At 47.7% G+C, this 24682-nt stretch overlaps 1 protein-coding gene across 1 annotated transcript in view; it reads right to left on the minus strand.

Moving 5' to 3' along the window:
- Nucleotides 1-1112: 1112 nt before the first annotated feature.
- Nucleotides 1113-24682, minus strand: part of CREB3L2 (cAMP responsive element binding protein 3 like 2) — a 104750-nt gene continuing 81180 nt past the window's right edge. Inside the window, exons 5-12 of the mRNA XM_080818370.1 lie at nt 22895-23079; nt 21306-21452; nt 20184-20242; nt 18799-18867; nt 6243-6342; nt 5865-5991; nt 4235-4451; nt 1113-2580 (exon numbers count right to left, since the gene is read on the minus strand). Of these exons, the coding sequence (XP_080674496.1) occupies nt 2505-2580; nt 4235-4451; nt 5865-5991; nt 6243-6342; nt 18799-18867; nt 20184-20242; nt 21306-21452; nt 22895-23079 (980 nt within the window). The 3' untranslated portion in view covers nt 1113-2504. The remainder of the gene's footprint in view (nt 2581-4234; nt 4452-5864; nt 5992-6242; nt 6343-18798; nt 18868-20183; nt 20243-21305; nt 21453-22894; nt 23080-24682) is intronic.

Below are 24682 nucleotides of genomic sequence, written 5' to 3' on the forward strand. Positions count from 1 at the left end.
GGTTGGTTCTTGGAAGCCCCTTAACATGGTCATTGGAGCTCCCAGGCCGATGTCTCCTGTTTCCAGATACAGCTTCAGTTCTGGAAGAACAGCTTCCCAGAGAAAACAGCCTGCTGTTTGGAGGTCTGGAGAGGGGGAGAACAAGCAAGGGTAGCTAGGGAGAAAATAAAATCCTCAAGGTACTGAGGGGAGGTACCAGACATGTGCCGGCCTGTCCCTTCTCCTGCCTCATTCAGAGGAGCGGGTTTCCCACCCTGGCTAACCCAGGAGGCTGCCAAACCTGATCTGGTTCCACGGCAGCACGTCACTCGGCTGACCCATGCTCACACTTCGGCCCCAAATAGAAGACCTTTCCTTTCTCGTTGACCGAATACTACTTGAGTTCCTTCTTTTTACCTTCTTAGGCCCCCATGGGCGCCCTTGCCTGAAAATTACAAGGCATTTTAAAGAGAGGGATGGGTCAGCAGTGGCCCGTGACTACCTGACGCCAGCCAGGCCCAGGAAGATCCAGAGGCGGACGGGAAGGAGGGAATGGAGAGCAGAGAAGCAAGGGGAGGGGACACATTAGTAAGCCCTCTTCCTCCACAGCTCACACAGCCTCTGCTCTCCCTCCCCAATGCAGGGGACCCTGAGACTGTGGACAGAAGCGCCAATCCAGCTTTACACATGGCTGAGAAGACACCCTTGACATCTCCTGGTCCGGAACGTTCTACCACAGCAGAGAGAGAGAGAGAGAGGAATCACTCACAGGGAGCCCCAGATGTACGTAGGCAGACAAAGCAGGGATCTGCTTATGAGGTACGATGGGAAAATGCTAATGACACCAAGTCCTGCATCCAATATGGAATGGAAGGCCAGGCATGGGCTTAATCCCTTGTAAGTGCAGGTTCAATGCCAGTGTAGACCAAAAAGAGAGAGAGACAGAGACAGAGAGAGGAGTTAAAGCTAAAGGTCCTTCAGCTACTACTAAAAATAAAATACAAAATGCAAGCAGATTTCTTACACAAAATCTTCCCCAAAGCTAGGGAAAAACACTTAAAGGGGATCTTCTACATTATACAATACAAAGGCAATTTCCATTTCTTATTTGTATGAAAGAGGAAAGAATTTTTTAAACTACAAAAGTTACTTTTAATCATTAAACAAACAGACAAAAAAAAAAGTAGGTCGGGGGGTTTAGGTTGTGTCTCTTTGGGTAAGCTGCAAAGTAGCCAAACCTGACTATAAAAGGTAAGACTATGGATACACAAATGTCACCTACTCCGACCCCAGGCCTCGGGCCCACCCCCTGTGTCGAGGCAGAAGAGGAGGGTAAAGCAGAAGTGGGTGGTGGGGGCGGGGGGGGGCGCGCTAGGAGCAGGCGTGGAGAGGCAAGCCAGCAAGGTTGTCTGAAACGCCTGTTGTCAGGGACAAGGACTCCCTTCTTTTATGGGAACAGGACAGAAAAAGCCTCGGACCACAGAGCCACGGGCCTGATTAAGGCATTACTCCATCTTTCCCTCTGACTTCATTCTGCAGGAGGACACAAGCTGAAGGGGATTTCCCGATTATAATTAGAGGCCTCCAGTGGAAGGAGGAAGAGGAAGAAGAAGCAGAAGAACACGGAAAAAAAACAAAAAAAAAAAAAAACACCATCTGGAGGATTGGGGAATCCCAGAGCTCGGGGGCCCTCCTAGCTAGCTCCAAAGACCAGTTTGGAGGGAGACATTGGATCTTTTCAGTGTGGTTGCTAGCAGGGAAGCCTCAGCGAGCTAATAAATACTATTTACAAATGGGGAGGAGAAGCCGGGGAGGCAGACCTAGGGGTATGCGGGGAAGCCAGTTGTGGGGATGCCCTACAAGCAACAAGACAGGGCAGGTTCGCCTGGAGTAGAAAAGCCTGATTCTTTCAGGCATTGCACTTGCGGCCTGAGAATGGGGATGGGAGAGCCCTCGCTCCAGTGCGGGAAGGACGATCTGCGAGGGCTCTGATGGGGCAGAGTGGCTGGGGTGCTCACTGAAGGCGCTGGAACTTCCGGGGCTGTCAAGGTGCAGACACACCAGAGACCAAGGCTGAGGAAGGCAGGACGTCAGTCAGAGCTTTGCCAGATCCCAACAGGCATCCTGGAATTTTCAAGGCTAGAGTCTGGGGTCTCACATGAATAAGAGTCATCTCTTCTCCAAACAGATGGTCACATCCCATGGTGAAAATCAGGCAGTATCTTTTTGGCACTATTGGTAGAAACGGGCCTGCTTGTCCCAGCCCCAACCCTAAAACAATTTCCTATGGCAGTAAATAGGAGGGAGGGAGGGATGCCAGGCTCCCTTCTTCAGGGGGGGCATGGGATGGAGGGATGGTGGTCTCTCACCACAGGTGGAAATCCCAGGCTGTCCTCCCATCCAAAGCCATGATCGCTCGCCCATATCTTCGTCCAGATCAAAGGCAAAAAAGGAAAAGCTTATGACAAAGGTGGTTTGGGGACAGGAAAGCAGAGTGAAGAGAAAGAGGGAGGTGGACAGCCTCTTTAGAAAGTGGCGTTCACTCTTCTGTCCAGTTCTACAACTTTTAGTGTCTCGTTCCCCTCCAGTTTGGCGTTGACCCTGGAAAGACACCAAAAGGGAAGAGTCTTAGCTGACTGACAACTACGATTCTCATGCTTGGGAGTATGATACAATCATTCCATGACTGCAACTTCGTCAACTTTGAGGGCAGGCCCAAGCGGGTTCTCATTCTTTGCCCACCTACTAGAAATCCTCTGTTCCCAAAGTCTCCAGCTACCAGCCCATCGGCTCGTTCACATTCCTTCCTTTATCCCTACCCAAGAGGAGACATCCCAACCCAGAGGATAAGCATGGTGGTTTGATGCTGACTTGTTATAAATTGCTTTAAGCGAATGTACCATCAGAGGATGCGTAACCCTATGCTACACTCTGGAAAGAAAAGAATAAAAAGGAAAAAGTCTGATCCCTGGTTTAGAATACTAATCATTCAGATAAATTAAAAAAAAATTAAGTTGAAATAACACTAAACATATAATAGAAAATAAACATGTTATTAAATTATATAACAGCCTAGAAAGTCTCTAAGCTCTCAGAGGAGGGCGGAGGGCTTTGGTGTCAGGGAGACATCCTAGAACAAGTGAGAGTTTCAACGGGGCCCTGAATAGTGGAGCCAAGAGGGGAGAGGACTTGGGGCATGAGCCACGTAACCAAGCAGTGGAGTGTTCCATAGCTCCCAGTGGCACTCTACAAGTTTCTCTAGAATGGAAATCATAACACCTAGCCTCTTAAAGTATTCAAAGGATTTATAGATCACATTTGCACAGTACTTACGGGACTAGGTGCAGTAAACATTCAATATGCATGTATCATGTAAACATACACAAGTACATGTAATTATGAACCTTTCCCACAGCTTTACGGGGAAAAGCTGCAGGATTTTCAGTTGAATCTTCAAGTGGGAGGCCTTGCATTGGAAGAGCATCATTTCTGGGAAGCACAGGGGTGAGTTCAGCTAGATCACCAACCAGGCCACACATAACCAGGAGTGCGCACGCAGACCCTCCTTCCTGTGCTGTCTGGCATTTTCAGGAACCTCCCCCAGCACAGTAACACTATCTGGCCATCCTTCATGCCTTTAAGTTTCCCAAAAGACTTTCCCCCTTAACGTTCTAAAAGAAACAACGCATGGAGAATTGGAGCCCAGTGTTATTTTCCATATGGAAACCCATCTGTGCAAAGTGCCTCTCAAATGATGTCCCTCAATATAAATCTATAATTACAATTAATACACATTTATTTGTATATAAATCATCAAACTCTATGCTGACATCTAGCAGAACATACACACAACTTCAGTGGGAGGAAGGGAGGGAAGGGGTCCTGAGGCTGCGTCTGCAGGGTAAGCGCACTGCTTGGGCTGGGCTGTATGTTTTCTATATGAGGTTCTGAGGGGAGGAAGGAGGGAGTCAAGCCACCATGGCCAGCTCCCCAGTGACAAAGCAGACAGAGGGGCAGCTCACCCTAGGTCCTCCACCACCACGCCCCCCCGCCCCCCCACAACCCCATCTCTGCTAAGGGCAGCTGTTGGCAAGTAGTAGCCTCTCCAGAGTCCCAGGTCCCAGAGAGAGGTCCCGAAAGAGCGCAAGACCTGGACTGGGCCCATGGGAAAGTCGACACCCCACATTCCAGGTTGCCGACCCACAACCCATCATGCGCGCCTCAGGGGAGCTGGATCTACGTGTACTTGACTCACAAGTGTTGCTGTAGCTCCAATAGCACGGATTTCTCCAGGCTGGTCTCATTGGAGATAATGAAATGGGGAAGATCCACATCAGGCCTGGTCTCCAGGCCTGATGCCCTGAGCAGAGAGGATCCTCGGTCCCAGTGCCCAAGTTCCCCAGCCGAGGCTGGGCTGGACGGCTCTTCCAGCGGGGAATGTTCCTCGTAGATCAGCAGATTCCTGGATCTCACTGAGGACAGAGCAAAGGAACAGGTGTTAGGGAAAGACCACAGGGTTTATCCTATCCCCTCACTCAAATGCCCAGGGCCAGAAACAGATGACAACTTGTGGGTTCCTTTGCCCAGAACTGAGGGTGCCTGCTGGTATTGGCTTTCCATAAAGGCTTCAGGGTTTCAGAGTTTTGTGCAGTGAAACATTATACCAATTATCCAGTGCTGGAAGAACAACGGAAAAGCAAACAGACATGCAGCAAACCGCTATCCCCACTGCTTGGAAAATAAAACTCCCCTCCTTGCCCAGCCATAACCATCTGAGGGAAACAAGTCACAAAGAATGGGAGTCAAATACTTGGAGATGTCCAGACCAGCTAAAATGAGAAACATTTCCAATGAGCTGATCTTGCATGGAGAGAAGGTACTAGGGCAGAAAACTGCATTTTCATCTGGAAACCAGAGAGAAGCCCCAAAGCCGAAGCCATAAATCAAATGACAGAGACAGTTTCTTTGTTTTATAGGATAGTTGCAGAGCTGGATGGCTCTGTAGCAATTTTCTACAACATAGAAACTCTTTTCTCATTGGCTTCCATTTAAATTTACAGATACGTTCCCTTGGGGGGGGGGGGGAAAGAATTTCCCAAGAGATCACTGAAACTATGTGGTTGAAATGCTAGCATTTCTGTCATAAACCTGGCAGAGATATAACCACCTGGTGAAGATCAGAGACGTTTCAGAACAGCAAGACTGTGCCTGCTGCCAATCTAGCACCCCAGTTCCACACTTGTTCTTATTAGTGTGTGCGGGTATCTGTGTATATGTTATGATTCCCACAGGCCACTTCATTATTTCCTACATACTTAAAAGGGATCATTGAACTAGGTGAGGTTATCACACTTCTAACACCTGAGTCTCTAAATTCTCTAAATCTTGGTCATAATGTGTTGGGAGACAGACTGATTCATTTCACAAACTCTTACTACGGCAACATACAATTCCAATGAATAGAAGTAGAAACATAGGGAAGTCCTTTAAAATGTCAGAGAAAGCTTAATGTCCCCCCTCCAACTACTACTCCCCCCGCCAAATCTACATCCCTCCCCCTTATCAGAGCTCAAAAAGGAGACCTCAGAATTTTCCAGGGAACATAGCCTAGAGCAAGAGTTTGCAAACTGTACTCTGCCATACTCTGCTCTAGAGAATTCCCAGTGGAGCCTCGGGCGGGGGGAGGAGAGGCACAAGAAGGGAGCCACATGCCTGGGCACCAGACCCACTGGGTCCCTCTTCCCTCCCTTCAAGAGAGAAGCTATGCTTCTACCCGTTTTTAAAGATAAGACCTTCTCATAAGACTTCCCTCAGAAAGTTGAGCTTTCAGAAAGCTCCAGAGAAACGAAACAAGACGCTTCACAAGTTGCCTAGTGCCACCTTACCGACAGAGGCTGTATATGGCTCCTGCAGGGAATGCTGGCTGGGCAGAGCCATCTTGGTGGCAGAGGGATAGGGCCCGTAGCCCTGAAGGAAGCTGCCGAATGCGACAGCAAAGCACAGCACGACCACCTGCAGGGGGATGAGAGAGCACGGGGAGCTGTCAGTCCACCATCCCAGGCAACAGCCGGGGAAGTGCAGGGACTCAGACTCCCCTTCCCCAGGCTGGACTGGGCCAACTGGTCAACCCCGGAGAACATCACAGCGAGCCACACAGCTCCTCCAACCGCACGTGGACGTGGATGTGGTAAGTTGGGGATAGATGGCGACTGGGGTTGGGGGGGGGCAGGGCACTTGCGGCGCTGTCCTTTTGGGAAACTCACCATGAGGCACGTGCCCGTCTGTGTGCCCGCCAACTTGCAGGTGCGCGAAACCTTGCCCATCACCAAAGTCTGAAGTTTTTGTAGTTGCTGCAGGAGAGTTCTGCAAACACAGCAAATCAAAGCATGAAGAGTCTGAGACAGAGGAGAGTGCTTTCCGGTGACCTCTGTCCCCATGCTCCGGGGAAGCTGCCAGAGCTTTGCATCTGAATTTGAATGCAATGCCTAGGGAAAGTCTCATTTGGAGGGAGATACGGACACCAGTGCCGCACCCGTGCGGCAGGACTCCCCAGAGTTTGCAACACGCCCCTCACTTTGGCAGCCTGTCCAGTTCTTGTGCTGCTTTGTGTAAGAGGTGAATGCCCCAAGTTATCCCCTACAATGCTGGGACTTGTCTATCAGCCCCTGAGACAAAACAAAAAACCAAAAGGAACAATTCGATGGGTGGGTGATGGTGGTACAAGCGGATCTCATTTACCTACGAGAAGGGAAACGCTGAAGAGGACATAAGAAAGGAGAAACACAGAGACCTGAAGGAGTGGCCAGAGATGGTGGCTGTCACTGGAAATGGCGGCAGGATCCGTGAGCCACGATCACTCAGATGGCAAACTTGAGGAGGAAGAGAGGAAAACCAGGAATGCCAGGGAGGCAAACAGGCAGGGGCACCTCACACCTATGGTCCTTGCAGGCTCACGGCAACTCTACAGTCAGAAACAAAGCCAAACTACGACAGAGCAAAGAAGTCTGCCCGACTGGACGCATGCTCAGAGCCAGGGCTCTTGGGACACCCCCCCCCCCCATACAGACTCTGCTCCTTCTCCAGGAAGAGACAGGGAGCAGAAGCAAAAAAGAGTTGTTCTCTCCCTAAAATTGGACAACCGTGCATACCCTTAAAAGGGAAGGGTTTGGGATGAGAATCCTATATTCTGGTCTGTGTGACATCAGGTCACAGAGAGAGCAGATGGTGACATTCTTTGCAAATTCTGAACACTGCAAGCCACAGAAAAGGATCTTACAACACAGCCTCCTGAATCAGAGCCTCTGGGATAAACCCATGTGAGCAGCCGAGAGCTGAAGCTCCTCTTTGCTTCACTCCTTCCCCAAGCCCCGTGCACATGACAAAGTGGAACCATTTTATAAGCAGATGCTTTTTCTCGAGTCTCAGAAATTTTCAACAAATTCATGCTGTGATGTCACATCAGAAAGCCAGACAAGCTCATTTGGAAACATCAGCAAATCACTCGTTTGCAGAATTCTGGGCTCTCCCGGAGAACCTACCTCTAGACACAATCTACCTCCTGAAGAGCCTTCAAGTACTGGAAGGACAGACTAGTCTTCTCAGAGTTTGCAACCTCCACCCTGACGAGAGCCAATGACATGAGTTCTCCCAGGGTTAAGCCAAGCAGGGACAGGGTGGCCATAGGATGACACTGCTGTTAGCAGCTAGCTGGCTAAGATTTGGGGCAGAACTGGGGCAGTGCACAGCACACACACAAAAATCCCCAATAAACCAAAACAACAACAACAAAAACAACGCTGTGTGGTCCTGATGAATTTAATTTAAGCAAAACAAAATCATCCATCCCATGAATCAGTATCATTAATTTAAATTCTATTAATATGGACATCTTTTTAGTACCTTCTGGTACATTTTGTTGTTGTTCATTGTTACCTAGAAGTATAATCAAACCATTTGGACCTGGTTTCTGTATATTCAGGCAACATGTTCTTTAAAAACGTTCTGTTCCTCAAAAAGCTGAAAACAGAGCTACCCTATGACCCAGCAATCTCACTCCTGGGTATTTACCCTAAAGATACAAATGTAGTGATCCAAAGGGGCACGTGCACCCGAATGTTTATAGCAGCAATGTCCACAATAGCCAAACTATGGAAAGAACCTAGATGTCCTTCAACAGATGAATGGATAAAGAAGATGTGGTATATATACACAATGGAATACTACACAGGCATGAAAAGAAATGAAATCTTGCCATTTGCAACGACAATGATGGAACTAGAGGGTATTGTGCTGAGCAAAATAAGTCAATCAGAGAAACACAATTATCATATGATCTCACTGATATGAGGAATTTGACAGGCAGGGCAGGGGGCTGTGGGGGGAAGGGAGGGAAAAAATGAAACAAGATGGAACCAGGAAGGGAGACAAACCTTAAGACACTCTTAATCTCAGGAAGCTAACTGAGGGTTGCTGGGGAGTGGGGGTTAGGGGAGGGTGGTGGGGTTATGGACACTGGGGAGGGTATGTGCTATGATGAGTGCTATGAATTGTGTAAGCCTGACGATTCACAGACCTGTACCCCTGGGGCTAATAATACATTATATGTTAATAAAATATAAATAAATAAATAGATAGATAGATAAAAAGTATCTGTATGCTATTCAAGGCTGAGAAATACTGATAGTATAATTATTTTAAATTCCTCTTACAGAGAGCCTGTCATTTGTTGTCAGACAATATGGATGATGAACCTGGAGGGCATTACACTAAGTGAAATAAGCCAAACAGAGAAAGAAAAACACCGTATGGTATCACTTATATACGGAACCTTTAAAGAAAAACCTTTTTTTTTTTTTAAGTTGAACTCTGAAGCAGAGTAGAAAAGCAGTTGCCAAGGGCTGGGGGTTGGGAGGCATAGGGAGAGGTTGGTAAAAGCCATAAGAGGATCTAACGTACAACAGAATAACCGTACTCTGTCGTGCTATATTAGATGACTGAAATTTGCAAAGAGAGTGAAACAAAAATGTACTCACTAGAACATTCAAAACAAAAAACAGTAAACATGTGAGGTGAAGGATGCGTTAATACTTTCACAAAGCATGCGTATTTCAAATCATGTCTACTTTGAATATCTAACAATTTTGTCAATTATACTTCTAGAAAGCTGAAGAAAAAGGGAAAAAAAGAGCTTGCAATGAAATGATCAGATAATGTAGCAGGTTTTTCTCCTCACGCATTTTTCCTCTTCTCCCAGCACTCTGGACAAGCACCCTATTCTTAGCCGCTGGCATAGCTGCCTTTCCCAAACAGGGTGCTAAGTGACCTAATGCACACCCACTTCCTGGGGGAGCTTTCGTTCTCCCAGCGCTAGGATGTGGCAGGCAGTAGCTTCCATTTTCTTGACCACCTCAGTGGTGTTGGCCCCAAAGCCTTCCCTGGGTTCTCCCTGTTGTATGTTGGAATTCTAAGACCTGCATTTGGCCATAGGGCACAACCCTTTTCTCTCATATTCTGGCCTCCTTCTGTGGTACTGAGTCATGTATTGGTTGCCCGCTAGACTATGGAGAGGGGTATCATGGTTTCCTCACATTGCTTCTTGAAGCAATGGCTGCTTTGGTGGGGGGGGTGGGCACCTCAACTCCCATGGGGCACCCCTGTTGCCTGAGCTGGCAGCCTGAGGTACTCAAGTTCAGCTGTGCTCTGTGCAGCTTTCCAGATGTTTCCAAAGACATTGCCTTTTGCTCCAAAGTCTTAAGGTGATTTTAAAGTGAAACCAATTCCCTATTTTACCAACCAACCTTATTCGCCCACAATCATCCCACACTTCTTTCCTGCCTGTCCCCAGCTCCGAGCCCCATCTTCAGAGTGTGAAACACCAAGAAAACCAAATCCATCAATTACTTGGAATCACTCCTCCCTTCAAATTTCTGCTTGCGATCACTACCCCTGCCCTAGACTGAAGAGTCTCCCAGGAGGCTCCATTGTGGCCCCTGAAAGCAGACCCCTCACAGACCAGACCTGCCTAAGCATGTCTACCAGTGGTAGGATGTCCTTGCCTCAAGCTGGGACCCCTAAGGACAGAGGCAAAGTGCTACAAGTGTGGATTAAGGACCATCTAAGTCTGGCTGGGCGGGCAGGGAAGGCTTGATGTTTTCCAGTTGGGTGGAAGTTTACTTGGCATTCAGCAGTGCATCTTCTCCAAACTCAAGATAATTATATTCTGAATCCACTGCAAATGAAAATAGTTGTTTAATGGTCCCTGATTTCTAACAGTTTATAATCCTTCTCTTTGAGATGAGCAAACATGTAGTTTTAAAACAGATTTTTTTTTTAAGCTTGCAATGTTGGTGGAAAGCAACAGCGATCGATCATGTGCTATTTGCTGCTGCTGCTTCTCCTGCTCAGATCAGTGGAGGTGAACTGAGCTGATGGTGGAAATGATGACATTCTGAAGCCCATCAATCAGCAACTCAGAGTGATTCCACCCAAGGAAAGTGATGGAGGTCATCCATCCCCAAATCTAAACAGATTCCAATGATCCAATCAAGTCTGAGAAACTCATATATATTCATTCCTACAACAGAAACACTCATCTTTGTCATACGGAAAGGAAACTAACAGTGAGCACCCACTGATTGAGTTCTAGGAACCCCATATACTGAGAGATACCAAACAACTGTCTCAAAGACATGTAACTCCTAAGTTGAAGCCCTTATATGTAAAAGCTGATTCTGTAGTTCATGGATTTTCCAATGTGCTAGGACACGTACCCTTGTTGATAACCTAATAAAATCAAGAACCAAAATACCTCTCAGTTAGGTAGATTTTTCTTAAACCCAGTGACATTAACGTCATATCAATAATAGCTCAAAGAAAAGATACGTCCATCCTTCGATAAGACAAGGTTACTGTAGGGGCACCTGGGTGGCTCAGTCGGTTAAGAGTCTGATTCTTGACTTCAACTCAGGTCATGATCTCAGGGACATGAGACTGAGCCCATCAGACTCCATGCTGGGCATGGAGCCTGCTTAAGATTTTCTCTCTCTGCCTCTCCCTCTGCCCTTCCCCCCATACACTCACTCTCGAGCTCACTCTCTAAAAGAAAAAAAAAAAAGGAAAAGGTTACTATCAACAGGGGTCAAGCCACAGATGGCAGAGCCACAATAAAAATCAGAGATCCATACTAACAAGGTTTCTATGACAACGATACAAATAAAAACAATGACATGACATTGTTTGTCATGTGGCACATCTCAGACTATACCAAAGATAAAATGCCAAGTGAGAGGTTAAAGAATCAAGGGTGCTCCTTCAGGTGTCTGGAAGTCAAACCTGGGCTCTGATTAGGAAAATGGAAACTACAAGACCTGTCCCTCCATGAGACACTGGAAGAATGGACGGGACGGCTTCAGAATTGGAGCATCTGCACTGGAACAGAGGACTGGCTGAGTTTAGATCTTGGTACCACTGCTGCGTAGCTTTAATCAAGTTATCTCAGTCCTGAGTTTAGGTAGCCAGTCGAAGTGAATCCCTTTGATCTCCTCAGCTAACAAAAGAAGGAGAGAATTCCCCTTCCTGTACTCTTGGTTTCTTGAAGCAAAGACACCCTTCCAGAATGCCTGCTACCCCTTACCACGGGTGACAGATGAAGCCAGCCCTTTACAGGGAAGCTTGGGGCCTCCTAACTGAAACACAGATCTGAGATGATGTGGGATTCTTCCTGATGTCCCTGGGACAGATGCCATGGCCTGTGACATCGGGAGTGTGGATGACAGCCGTCACCCTGTTTGCACGAAGGGCTGGCTGAAGGAAAGGCAGCCATCAGGGGAAATGGAAGAAGTATTTTAAAACTAAAGCTATAAAAACCCAACCATAGGACAGACCCAACAGTGCATGCACAGCCCAGAATAAACTTTTCCTTTATTACTGTATTTTAAATCATCAGTGACCATGGCTAATTATGGCTTAATGAATTCTTGGGCTTCCGGGAGCAAGGTCTCAATTTAGAGAAAGGAGTACTCGTAGCAAACATTTATCTGGGCCAAGAGATTTTTCCCAACTTGTTAAATTGGAGTATCCAACTCTTGATTGAAAATGCGGATTTTGTCCTGTGATGAGATGTAAAAATAAACTTAGTGACTGTCCTCATGCAGCTCATTGCAAAAGAGCAGTCCGAGGCAGCAGCCAGACTCACCCAAAACATAGCGTCACCCTGTATCTTGGGAGGAGGATGAAGGGAAATCAGGCAAAGGGTTCAGAAGTCACCAGGAGGGCGAGACATACTCTTAGCACAACTGGGAAATGCATCAACAGCCTCATGATTTTCTTTGTCTTTCATTTAATTTAGTATTCTACTGTTTCCTTTATTTATGAGACACAGAGAGGACGAGAGAGAGAGAGAAAGAAGAAATGGTCATATACTTATTACTGCCTTTTGTACTTGGAACATTCAGCTACCTGACTGCCCACCAGAGTAACAAACCAGAACCAGGGAAAAAGAATAAACTGGAAGTTCCTGATAACTTGCTGTGCCAGGAACTCTTCATAGATGTACTTTCTAACATCTTCTAACACACCCGTGAGTGTGGGCACACGAACCACTCTCTGGATAAGTCAGCCTCCTACAGAGATGCGGGAACCTTTTTCCCCTCCTTCCAGAACTATCAGAGCAGTGTTGTTCTCCAAATTCCCCATCATGAACCATTAGTGTGTTGTGGAAACACTCGGGTTGTCAGTGGTGAATTTTTTTTTTTTTTAAGATTTTATTTATTTCTTTGATGGAGAGAGAGAGATCACAAGCAGGCAGAGAGGCATGCAGAGAGTGAGAGGGAAGCAGGCTCCCCGCTGAGCAGAGAGCCTGATGTGGGGCTCGATCCCAGGACTCTGGGATCATGACCTGAGCCGAAGGCAGAGGCTCTAACCCACTGAGCCACCCAGGCGCCCCAAATTGTGAATTTTTTAATGAAACAATCAGCTGGAACACACGGGATCCGGGGCTATCACGCATTGTAAATAAGCATCCAGCTGTGAAGCCCTCCTACTAGTTATGCATGTGGGGTAGAGGTTCCCATGGGATGTCTGGGTCACTACATAAAATGCAAAAGGATTACAACTGAAAAGTCTCAGCGCCACTCAGCTGGTGCACCCAAGCACAATAATTATATATGGCTGCATATCAGGTTGCTTTATGACAAAAGAGCCAAGCATCCGTGTCCTTCTGGGAAAAAAAAAAAAAAATCCCACCTGAATCCTTCCCTAACCCCACACCCACCCTGGTCTTTTAGAGTTATTGTCTCGGAATTTCTGAGGGTTAGGAGGAGGGTGTTCAAAAGCTAAACCATCTACTTCCAAGTCCTGGGGTGGAGATGGGGAGGAGCTGGGGTAGAGTGGACCATGATTTAAAGTTCCACACGCTGCATAACGAGATGTAAGGAGACTCACGAACCATCTCCAAGACTTCTAAATACTGAAGCGTGACATATGCAAATAAATGACAGTCACAGGGCGCTAAAACCCTAACCTTTGCATAATATTTACGTATGATCTTTTACTTAAGCTTTGAGGGCTGTTCATGGGGCTTTGGCCTCAATAGGAAAAAAAAAAAAAAAACAAGGATGCATTTTTTCCTTCCTCTTTCTGTGTAATTGCTGTATCACAAAGGGTTTGCTGTGCCGGGACCAGAGGATACTTATGAAAGATTCCATTACCTACTTGTGCAGGACCAGGAACAAGAGAGCTCTAGAATGTTCTCTGGAGCTGTGGAATGACTGACTTTGCCACAAAATTATACTGACATGCCCTTTCAGTCTCTCTGGGGAACTCTGTCTGGTACCCAAAGGGAGGTTTGAAATATTAGAAAGCTTATACTCTTTCCACAACCAGAAGTCACAGATACCAGGGAAATGAAAGTGAATTAAAGCAAGGTGAAGGTCTGTAGAGTGGTAAGTCGTATCATTCATCAGTATTCCAGGGGCCTCCCCGAGTAGGGCAGCAGGGGGGATTGGCAGTGACGGTTAATCTACAGAGAACAGGGGAGCCTGGGGAAGAGGGTGACAGTGTTTCGTGCAAATGGGCACAGGCATAGGGGCCAAGTAAACAAATGAGGAGAGGTGGAACACGGTGAAAGTCCAGTGCACATAGATGGAAACAGCTGTATCAGGAACCACGTGTAGATTCCAAGAATAAGACAAGAAGAGGTAGACAGAGAGGGTTATAGCTGAGAGGACATGATACACCATGCAGGACTCCAGGCACACAGCAGCCAGGGTTCAAACTCCTGACGCACCAGCTTCGGGGGTGGCCCCCTGGTGGCTTGGTCTACCCTTCGGAGAAGAGACTTGGGGTAGAGATCCACGCAGGCCCTGGAGATGACCCAAGGCCCCTGGGGCAAGGAATTCCAGAATCCCAGGTACCAGGGTGGGTTCTAAGGGGGTAGAGAAAGAGCTCCACATGCAAACATTGCCTTGGGCCTGCTGTTATCTTCCCACAGACAGACGTGTGGCTAGAGGTGAGCCAGAGCAGGGTCCCCGAAAACACAGGTCCAAAGCAAGGCCCTCTTATTCGGATTTAAGTTAGCCCTGTTTGCCTGGGCAAAGGCAGTGGTCCTTGAAAGAGAAAGGGGCACAGCAGAAGAAGAATGAAGATATGCATCCATTTAAAACTTGAGTGGCTGAGGTCTACCCTTCTACCTCTAGACATTTGGATGACCTGAACCTCACGGTGCCTCAGTTTCCCCTTCTACAAAATAAAGTGAGTAGAAGTCAAATTAGGTAGTCTGTGCTAACATGGACTTCAGGCCTAAGCTCCCACGCATGGCTCCACACATCAGCACAGGAGGAGAGGGCCTGTGGCTCACGGCCTGACAGAGGCAAGGGGCAAAATATGAAACCAGAGGGCCAACAGAACCACCGACACCTGAAACTGCTGGGCGGAGCGGTGTGGGTCACCTGCACAGGATTCCTCTGGAATGGGACAAGGGTAGGGCCGCCCAGAGGGTGAGGGATGAGCATGGGAAAGCCAGCATGATCGTCCAGCAGCCACACACACACACACACACACACACACACACGGGCCTCAACCGGACCTTGTAAGTGAAAATGTATTTCCTGATTGAGCGCAGGAAGACAGGCCCCCTGGGAAACTGTCTCTCTCTCATCTCACACATCTCCTGATGGCACGCAATTAGTGGCTCGCCTCAGCAGAGCAAGTGTGAAGGTGCTTTCGCACGGCCTGGCTCGGCTCCGAGAGGCTCCGGTTAAGGCTGCAGAAGTGTTAAGAGCATTTCTTCATTTTCTCTCCCGCCCTCAACCCCTTCCAGCTTCCCGAGCTCAGATAAAAGGGTCTTTACACCTAGAAACCAACAATGCGCTCTACTAGGTGGCCATTGCCAAGTCCAGCATTAACCAAAAGATTCGGGATTGACTCTGAATCGGAGCACTCATTTTTATCCAGAGAGATGGAAAAGTCCCTCTTGGGGTGTAACACAGAAGTGGGAAAATGAAAAAATCATCTTCCTTTCATGTGGTCAACAAGGAAATAGCCACTCACTGTCCCCACCACGTCAGGTCCCATGACATCATGGCGCCCGCGATCTCCCCAGCCCACTCCAAAGATGCAGGATCCGGTTCATGCCCAGCTCTTCTGTGTGTATCCAGCTACCTCCAAAGGATGATAGATCCAAGAAACACGGCCAGGAACACAAACACAGGTGTGTGTTCATTAGGCCCAGCCCTGTACTTAGTTCAAACACCGTGTCACCAACGCAATGTTGTGTGAGCAAGGGGGCCAAAAGTCTCCCTTGCCACACGCCCAAACCACCACCTCCTCGTGACAGGTAGATGGCAGGAGACTGCCAAGGTTACCTCAGAGTCACTGTGGTTGGTGCCGTGTCCTCAGAGCAAGGCGAGGCCCTTGAGGAGGGGAAGACGCCAAAGGGATGCAGACCCACTTTCCTTGTCTCAACAAGAACAGCCCGGCTTTCATTTCTTGACCTCTCAGGCTAAAACACATTAAAAATTACTTAGAAATTATAACCCCAGGAGTCCCCTGATAAGATCATCTGTGGGAAGACTACAGGTCAGTCAACTGTCAGCCACAAAAGAAGGGTTGTCTGCCCGCAAGGTGAGTTCTGAAGGCGGAGAACACATACAGGGCTGCCAAGAGACAGAGCAGGGTGCCAATGGCCTGAGGCACATTGTTTCTTCAGTGGGGGCTAAATGCTGGGAAGAATTTCCACACAGTCCATGAAGAAGAAAAGAGGAAACTCATCATTGACTCCCAGGGAAGAACATGAGATAGGCTGACCCCACGCTCAAATACACCATATGTTTCCGTAACTCCTGTTCTAGAATAACTAGTATTATTGAAATCGCCATGGCCATTATTTAAAAAGATAAAAGTAACTGGCAAAACACAGATTGTGTTACACAGAATCAGATGTACCTTATGTCAGTGCTCCTCACACGATAGCTCTTTATCAGCTTCTGACAGAAATAAGGACTCTGAGGAAATACACTGATACGAAAATATGTCCACTGCGTTCTGTTAAATGGAAAAAGCTCTTAACGAAAGAGGATGTGTATATGTATAAATATGTATGTATAAAATATTACAAATTATAAATATCTCTGGGTGAAAAGATGGCAATTTTTTTCTTTTTTAACTGTAGTTTCTGATTTTTTTCTGTGATGACAAATATATTACATGTGTAAGTTTTTTTGTGTTTTTTTTTGTTTTTGCTTTTGAGAGAGAGAGAGGGAGTGCGCGCGCGCACAAGGGTGGGGGGCGCAGAGGGAGAAGCAGAGTCCCAGCTGAGCAGGGAGCCCTACGCAGCATTTGATCCCAGAACCCGGGGAGCACGACTAAAGCCTAAAGGCAGACATTCAACCCAATAAGCCACCCAGGCACCCAGGTTGCTTTTTTAAGTTTAAAAAATATGGAGGCGTCTAGGTAGCTCAGTCGTTTAAGCATCTGCCTTTGGCTTAGGTGGTGATCTCAGGGTCCTGGGATCCAGCCCCACGTATGGCTCCCTTCTCAGCGGGGAATCAGCTTCTCCCACTCCCTCCCTCCCTGCTCACGCACACACTCACTCTCTCAAATAAATAAATAAAATCTTTAAAAAAAAAAAAAAAGATACAGCACGGTCAGCCGGGAGAGGGGAGGAGAGGCCTTTCCTAGGAGAAGCAGGGCAGCAGAGCACTTCTAATCACAAGCACCCCGCTCCCCAAAGCTGAGCCCGTACTGCACCTCTGCTGCCCCCGTGTGGCTGCGAAAAGACTGGCACCTTGGAGCCCTGTGACAAGGACGAACCCGGATCAAACTCCAGGATTATCTTGGATACATTCCTCTTACTCTTTCACCCGTTCATAATGTGGATTTGTCCCCCTCGTGAACATGGGGCATTGTAAGTGCTAGGATGGGCGTTCAGGATGCTAACAAGTGGACACAGACTCTGGTAGGGGTTCCGGACCCAGAGATCTACTACGGCAGGAGTGAAGTTGGAGGTAAGAAGGGGCAAAGCCTCAGGAGACTACCTGACCACAGGGAACCATGAAAACAGAACCCTAAAGTGGTAATGGAAACCGTCTCCTTTGCCGCAGGGGATCAAGGTGAGAGCACCTGGAGCAGGGGGTGTTTATTTATTTCTGTCATCTGTCTGTGGAGTACGCGAGGTGACTGCCCTTGACCTGCTGTATGAGCACATACGTTCCCAGAAACGCAGAGGGAAGTCCAGTGGGTTACAATGTCCGATGTTCCCACTGATGGCAGTTTAAACTTAGGAGTAGAAAAGCCTGCTGCCCAAGCATCACACCATGAAGACGGGAGCCAAATTTAGTGTTATCAAGTGACAGGCAAATAGATTCAACCTGATCCCTTAACGATTGCAAAATCATTATTAGGCATTAATGCTAAGCCTTGACATGATTAAGTAATATTCTTCTTACCTAAAAGGCTATTTTTCTCTACTTGCATTGTCAGATCTGTAACAACTAAGGGCAATAGGATCCCCTAACGAATATTTTAATTTTTAAAGCGTAGTAGGCACTTCGTACACATACACACACATTCTAAACTCCCCAACTCTTAACCCTATACCTTAACCCCTTTTTCTTAATCCTATACCTCAACCCCTTTCTCTTGCACACGACCCAGGATAACACTCAATACACTTCTCCTACATTTAGGCTCCAGAGCCAGATTGCCTGCGTTCAAATGCAGCTCTATCATTTACTGTGTGACTTTGGGCATATCACATAACCGCCTGAGTCTCAGTGATCTCTTTTATATAATGGGGATATTAATAGGATCACCTCCTAGGGCTGCTGGAAGGTTTAAGGAGTTCACATCTGTGATGTGCTAAAAACAACACCTGGCAAGAAAGTGCCGGAAGAGCCCGTTAACTCACTCTGTCCTATATATATTTTTTAAAATGGGTTTGAAATGTCATTAAATTTTATAAACTGTTACTTAAAAAACAAACCTGGTGTCCTCTTTTCCTTTCACGAATAAACATCATCTGTTACTAAGATTGGGTGACGATGAAGAGGCCAGTCCCCCTCTGTCCACCTCTAAAGCCGAATGTCTTTTACAGGAGAATTAAATTTACCATCCTTACTCTCCTCCAAGTTTCCTGCCATGTATTTTAGGAAAAGTAAAGTATGTGTGTGTGTGTGTGTGTGTGTGTAAGTGTACGTGTGTGGAATATGGCCATCCCAAGCGCCTTCACACCTTCCTCCTACTCTGGTGCTGGATCTGCCCTCCCCCTTTTCCCCCACCTTCCATTAGGCAGTTTGAACAGCTCTTCACTCCAGCGACACTCACCTATTGGTGTTCTCCAGAACCTCTACCTTCTTCCGAAGCTCCAAGTTCTCAGTTGAACAAGACTCCACCCTACAGAGGAGCAAGAGAGAAGACAATTAGTTGTATCAGTTGAGCAAATGCAAAGCCAGGAGCTAGGGTGGAGGCAGGGGGGGTTGGAGAAGGAGGACTGGGCATCAGCTACTCTAGGGAAGTGAGGGAGCGAGCCTAGCCAACCTGAGTTGGGAAGAAATGTAAGAAGACAAAAGAAAAAAGAGAGAGAGAGAGAGAGAGAGAGAGATGAGTAACACGTGCCTCAGAACCAGAAAATGAATAAGGATGGTACAAACTGTAAAGTCCTAGGGTGTTCCAAACTTCATTTCTTTTATTTCATCCCTACTGCTCTCAATGCCCATCATTCATCTCCCTCATCTACAGGAGCCTGGATGCTGTTGGCTGTAGTCTTGGCCAGAAAGGCTGATAGGGAGCCAAAGGGCTCCAGATAGACAAGAGGAGAGGACAAAAACGCAGCACTTCAAGACAAGGAATCCAGCTGCAGGAACGTACCTCCCAGAGGCATTAAAGACCATCTTGACCCTGAAGCCTACAGAAAATAATGGAACAGCATGGGACTACTTCATGCTCAATTACCAATACCTAACCTAGGAATGTAGAGACACTAACTTTCAGTAGAAGGTCAAGACCCAGCCAGGACCTGCTCTTCTCCCCAGACACACAGGAAGATTCACTTCCGGGCCAGGGGCCTCATTTCCGGGTCAGGGGCTTCATTGCCGGGTCAGGGGCCTCATTTCCATCTTAGACGATATTTGTTGGTCAAGTGGAGAACTATATTTCTAAGGCTAATACAAAATTGCATCTCATTCACGTTTTTCTACAGCCCTCCTGATATTCAGGACTACTCAGAAGAACAAAGGGTGCCTTCGAGTGTTTTTGTGGGTAGTAGCTAGCTCGAAGCATGAATTACAGTGGACGGAAAGTGAAGAACGCCAGCCGCACTCGCGGCACTGCCCACGCGCCTTCTCTAGGGCGTGAGGGATTAATTAGCACTGCTCCTTTCGGCGGAAACAGTGCCTCTCCTCTGAGGAGAGTTCCAGGAACGGGAATGAGTGTTAATATGTGCACTTGTTTGAAAGGAAGCCTTCGAGGACTTAACTCTGGTTAGAAATGCTGTGGTACCAATGCCTGCTAAGACTGCATTTTTTAACTTAAGGCCATGCTTGTAAAGCCTCCCCCTCTCAAATCCACTAGGTGGCAGGCAAGACCTAGGGGATGGACCAACGGGCTTTGATGGTGGCCAGAATGAACTTCATCCACTTTCCTCGGAAAACAGAAGCTGGGCACACCCCCATTTTGCTACGCAGATCACCCAGTTTCGGCAGGAGGCTTACTTTTTCTCCAAGCTGTCCATGTATTCTTTCTTCTTTCTCCTACTTTCCTGGGCAGAAATCTGAGACAGAAGGGGAGAAGAAAGGATTAACTTCCTGCCGGCTCCGGAAGTCAGTTGTGTGTAAATGGGAAGAGAGGAGTCTGTTCGCACAGAAATCCCCAGAGTCCTGCTCATTTCTGTGGCCATTCTTCACTGAGATAACCCGCTGGTTCATCTGTGAGTCATCTCTTCTGGCCTCCCTGGTTTCAACCAGCCTGTGTGGTCACTAGTTCCCACCAAAGTGGGCCCTTCGTGGGAAGCCTGGCAGGCCTGAGTCAGAACAGAACACGTGGGTCACAAGCCATCAGTGTCATCTTCAATAAATGATTTCAACTCCATGGGCCTCAGTTGGCTCAACTAGAACATGTACACCCAGACAACTGGGCTTGGTCAGACATAACCCCCTTCCTGGTTCTGCCCAGAGACGAAGAGTCCTAACTGAACTCTCTTTTTCTTTCTCTGTCTCTTGCCTTCTGGCCTGTCGGTACCCTAGCCATGCCCCCTGACCTCACCAGTCCTGATTTGCCCTGTAGGGACCTAGGGCTAGGAGACTACTAAATCCGGGCATAGAACAGCAGACTACAGGATTTTTTTTTTTTTTAAATAAAAAACCTAGTAAAGAAAAAAATTAAACACCCATAACACATTTATATTAATTTATTTATAAATTATATACATGCCCATGAGAAGGAAATACTGTGTACATCATAAAACAGAAACTTAAAAGGCTGATGTAAAAAATATTAATGGGAGTTTTAATGTTTTCCTCTTAGCCCGGAATGGATCCCCATGGGCACCAAGGAGTAGGCACACCCAATTTGGGATCCACTGACACAGGATGGGTGGAGGGACTGGAGGAACACAGGGGTCAGTGGGGACTGTGTTCCTGCTCCCCACTGAGGGGAAGGGCAAGACTGAGCCTTGTCTCCCTTGTCCCCCTTGTCCTCCCTCCATGAGATGGGCCCGTGTAGGCCACTGGGAAGAGGGGGCATGGGGGTACCCAGGCTTAATTCTTGTCATTAATTAAGAATTAATTCTTAATTCTTGTCATGGTCTCTGATCATAGAAGATTTAAAGGGCTCACCTTGTTCTTGATTTTCCTCCGAATCTTCTTCAAAGCCTTTTCCTCTGATTTTGTTAGAGGCAATTTGGTGGGGATGGGATAGCCCTCGGCGATCAGGGTCCTCTTCTCCTCTTCTGTCAGGACCAGGGGGCCTGACCCTTGCAGTTTCTGTGCAGATTAAGGGGCAGAAAAAGGGTCAAGGCAGAACAACTGGGCAACACTCAAGAAACTTGCAAAATTCAGGGGCACCCGGGTGTCTCAGTGGGTTAAAGCCTCTGCCTTCGGCTCAGGTCGTGATCCCAGGGTCCTTGGATCGAGCCCCGCATTGGGCTCTCTGCTCAGCAGGGAGCCTGCTTCCTCCTCTCTCTCTGCCAGCCTCTCTGCCTACTTGTGATCTCTCTCTGTCAAATAAATAAAATCTTAAAAAAAAAAAAAGAAACTTGCAAAACTCTTAGAGAAAAGGATGCTCATATGCTTCAGGTGAGAGATGCGTAGTCTGAAGCAGAAGCAAAGATGGAGAACACAACCCAAGGATTATCACTCAAGGGAAAGGGTGAAGAAACCTCCACCCATCAATTCCCAGAAGGTACCCCAATGGGTAAAACATCAAAAGAAACATTACAGGATTCATTTCCCACATCTCGAGATTTCATGGCCTTGGAGTGATGGGGGATTCACTTGGAGCTCTTGGTGAAAGAGTGTCCTTGTTCTCCTGAAAGCACAATTTTGCAAGATGCTCTCCACATACCAGGGGTCACTTCTTGTTCCCCACTAAGAGGAACAAGACACTGTAGGGCAAACAAGACACTGTAGGGGTGTGACACCGGGAGGATTTCCTAACACGGCCACAGATCCAGAACTCTGTGGGGCACACTGACTTTAAATCGTCAAAGTTATATTAACTGAGAGATGATTCTTATAGAGTTTTTAAATATCTCATCTCATTCAAATGTTCTCTATGTGATATAAATTCAATACAGTTGACAATAATTTTATCATTTTTCAGATTTCATAGAAATCAATGAATTCTTCAGAACAGTAAAATGTTAATTCTTTGTCTCTATTTTTATCTGGGACAAGGTGCCCTTATACACATTAGGGATGAATGATGACTCGTGCTTTCCAACACGAGTCTCTGGATTGGGAGTTGTACCACAGGCAAGAAAGGGTTAAACTATACTTCTGAGCTTTCAGCAACAAAACATTTCATCTCGGACAAAGTTTTAGGTTCATCCAAGACTGTTTATTTGAAAAACAAGTTCTTTCCTATCGTAGGCCACAGGATCATCGAAAGTGATGGTAAGTATTTGGGACGTGATTTTGAGGAGGAAGGCAACACAACAGTGTGACCCCTTCTGCTCTGAGCTGTGTCCAATGAAACAAACAAGCAGTAACGCGCATGTGCACAGGGAAAGGGAGAGGATGGTGTTAGCATGGCGAGATCAACAGGCAGGTCTTTAAAAGTGTTCTTCAAGGTGGCTGTCACCCTGCTTTAGCAACTAAACCTAAGACTTCCTTCCAAGAACAAAAGTCAAGTGGCCTTGAAGGACACCCACTCCCAGCGAAGCTCCAAGGGACCAAAGGGAAAGGGCTGCGGGCGAAATACTCACGTGAGGGGCCGTGAGGAGAGGGGAGCTGGACAGGGCCGAGGGGGCCCGTGCCACGGCTCTGGCAGGGCTGTGGGTCTGCGGCAGGCCGAAGGGGTGCAGGCGGGGGTTGGGACTCAGGCTGCCCTCGGAGTCGCTGCTGTGGCTGCTGGGAGGGGTGGGGGGTAAGTGCAGGTGCTCCACGGAGGCTGAGGGAAAGAAAGCGGGTTTTATCCATCAGACAGCAACGAAGCAGGACTCGGAGGCGGTCAATCAGCTGCACGTCCACGCAGCCCAACTCAGGTCCGCTGAACAAAGGGATGGAGATTCTGCGTGTGCGGATAGGGAAAGATCCCCAGCGTATTTTGTTAGGGGGGAGGGGGTACATCACGGTGCAGAATGATATATAAAGGAGCCCTCCTTTTGTATGAAAGACGAGAGGAGGTGAATAGAGACTCCTATTTGTTCGTCTCTGCATAAAAAAACATGGGAAATACATAAGAAATTAATAAAATTATGACCTCTTGGGGACTGGGGGAAATTAGGGTAAACCGTGGCAGTGCGTATAACTTCTCACTGTATTCGCTTCTTATCATTTATATCGTTTGACTTGTCTACCACGCTAATGGCACAGGTGCTTAAAAAAAAGAAATTAGCAAAACCTGGAGCCCGAGAGCATTCCCAAAGGCTGCTTTGAGAAAAGCTCATTTGTTTCTGAAGGAATGTGCATGGCAGGCCCCCCAGGCAAGACGCCTGACATTCCTCCTTCAGAAAATCCTAAATCCATCTGTAGCTAGGTAGGTAGGCACTGGAAAAGGGGCGCGCGCACGTGTGTGTGTGTGTGTGTGTGTGTGTGTGTGTGTGTGTGTGTGTGTGCTGGGGGCGCCTTGCTGCTCTACAGTCCCTTCGCCTCCCCTCAGGGAGTCACAGACAGGCTGTCTGCTGGACCGTGTGAGCCACAGTCAGTGTCATCAATCACACATCTCCAGGGCAGCGGGGATGGGCTCCAGGAGGCAGAATCCACCCTGAGTTCAACCTTATGGACAAAAGAGCTCTCCTTTTTCTGGTCTCCTTTCTATTCCCGCTAAGCCGAAGTGCCTTGAGAGGCAGCCACTGTTTCTGAGCCGAGGGGCATAACCCTGGGTAAGCCTTTCGCCCCACACCGCTTCGGGGCCCCCAAGACAACCGAGCCCTTTAGGACCAAAGGTGCAGCTCGGCCGAAGGAGAGCTTGGGGCCACGGAAAGGCTTCGGCCTCGTCTTCTCTCCTATCACCAGAGACTTCCCGAGGTGGGAAGGGTCTTCTGAGGCACAACTGACCCACCAGATCCCACCCAGAGCCAGTCATGTGCCTCCCAGCCGTCCCTCCTGCCGCCCTCCCTGCTTTTCACAGCACACAGCTCTTTCCCTGCGTCTTCCTCTCTTCCTCTTTTTCTAACATAGTACCTTTCACTAGATCCTTCCCTTTTTCTCTGACAAAGTCTTGCCAAAGAGCACCCTGGGCTTTGTAGAGTCTGCAGCCACTTCGAAAACTAACGAATATTCTAAAATAATCCTTGCATCTCTAGAGCCAACATCCCTGCCAACGGTTCCAGGGGCCTTAAATATGCACACACACACATACACACCCCCCGCCGCCCCTGCCCAGCATAGAGTCCTGAGAGTGTCAACCAAGGTGTCCAATGGCTTCAACAAAGAGGCCATTGGACCGAGCTGTCTTTCATGCCGTGGTCTATGTGAGCAAACCAAGATCGATGCCTGTAGACACATCAAGGTTACCAAATTGAAACCCAAGGACAACCAGTCACAGAGAA

This window comes from Martes martes (genome assembly GCF_963455335.1).
Source record: "Martes martes genome assembly, chromosome: 11".
Lineage (NCBI taxonomy): Eukaryota > Metazoa > Chordata > Mammalia > Carnivora > Mustelidae > Martes > Martes martes.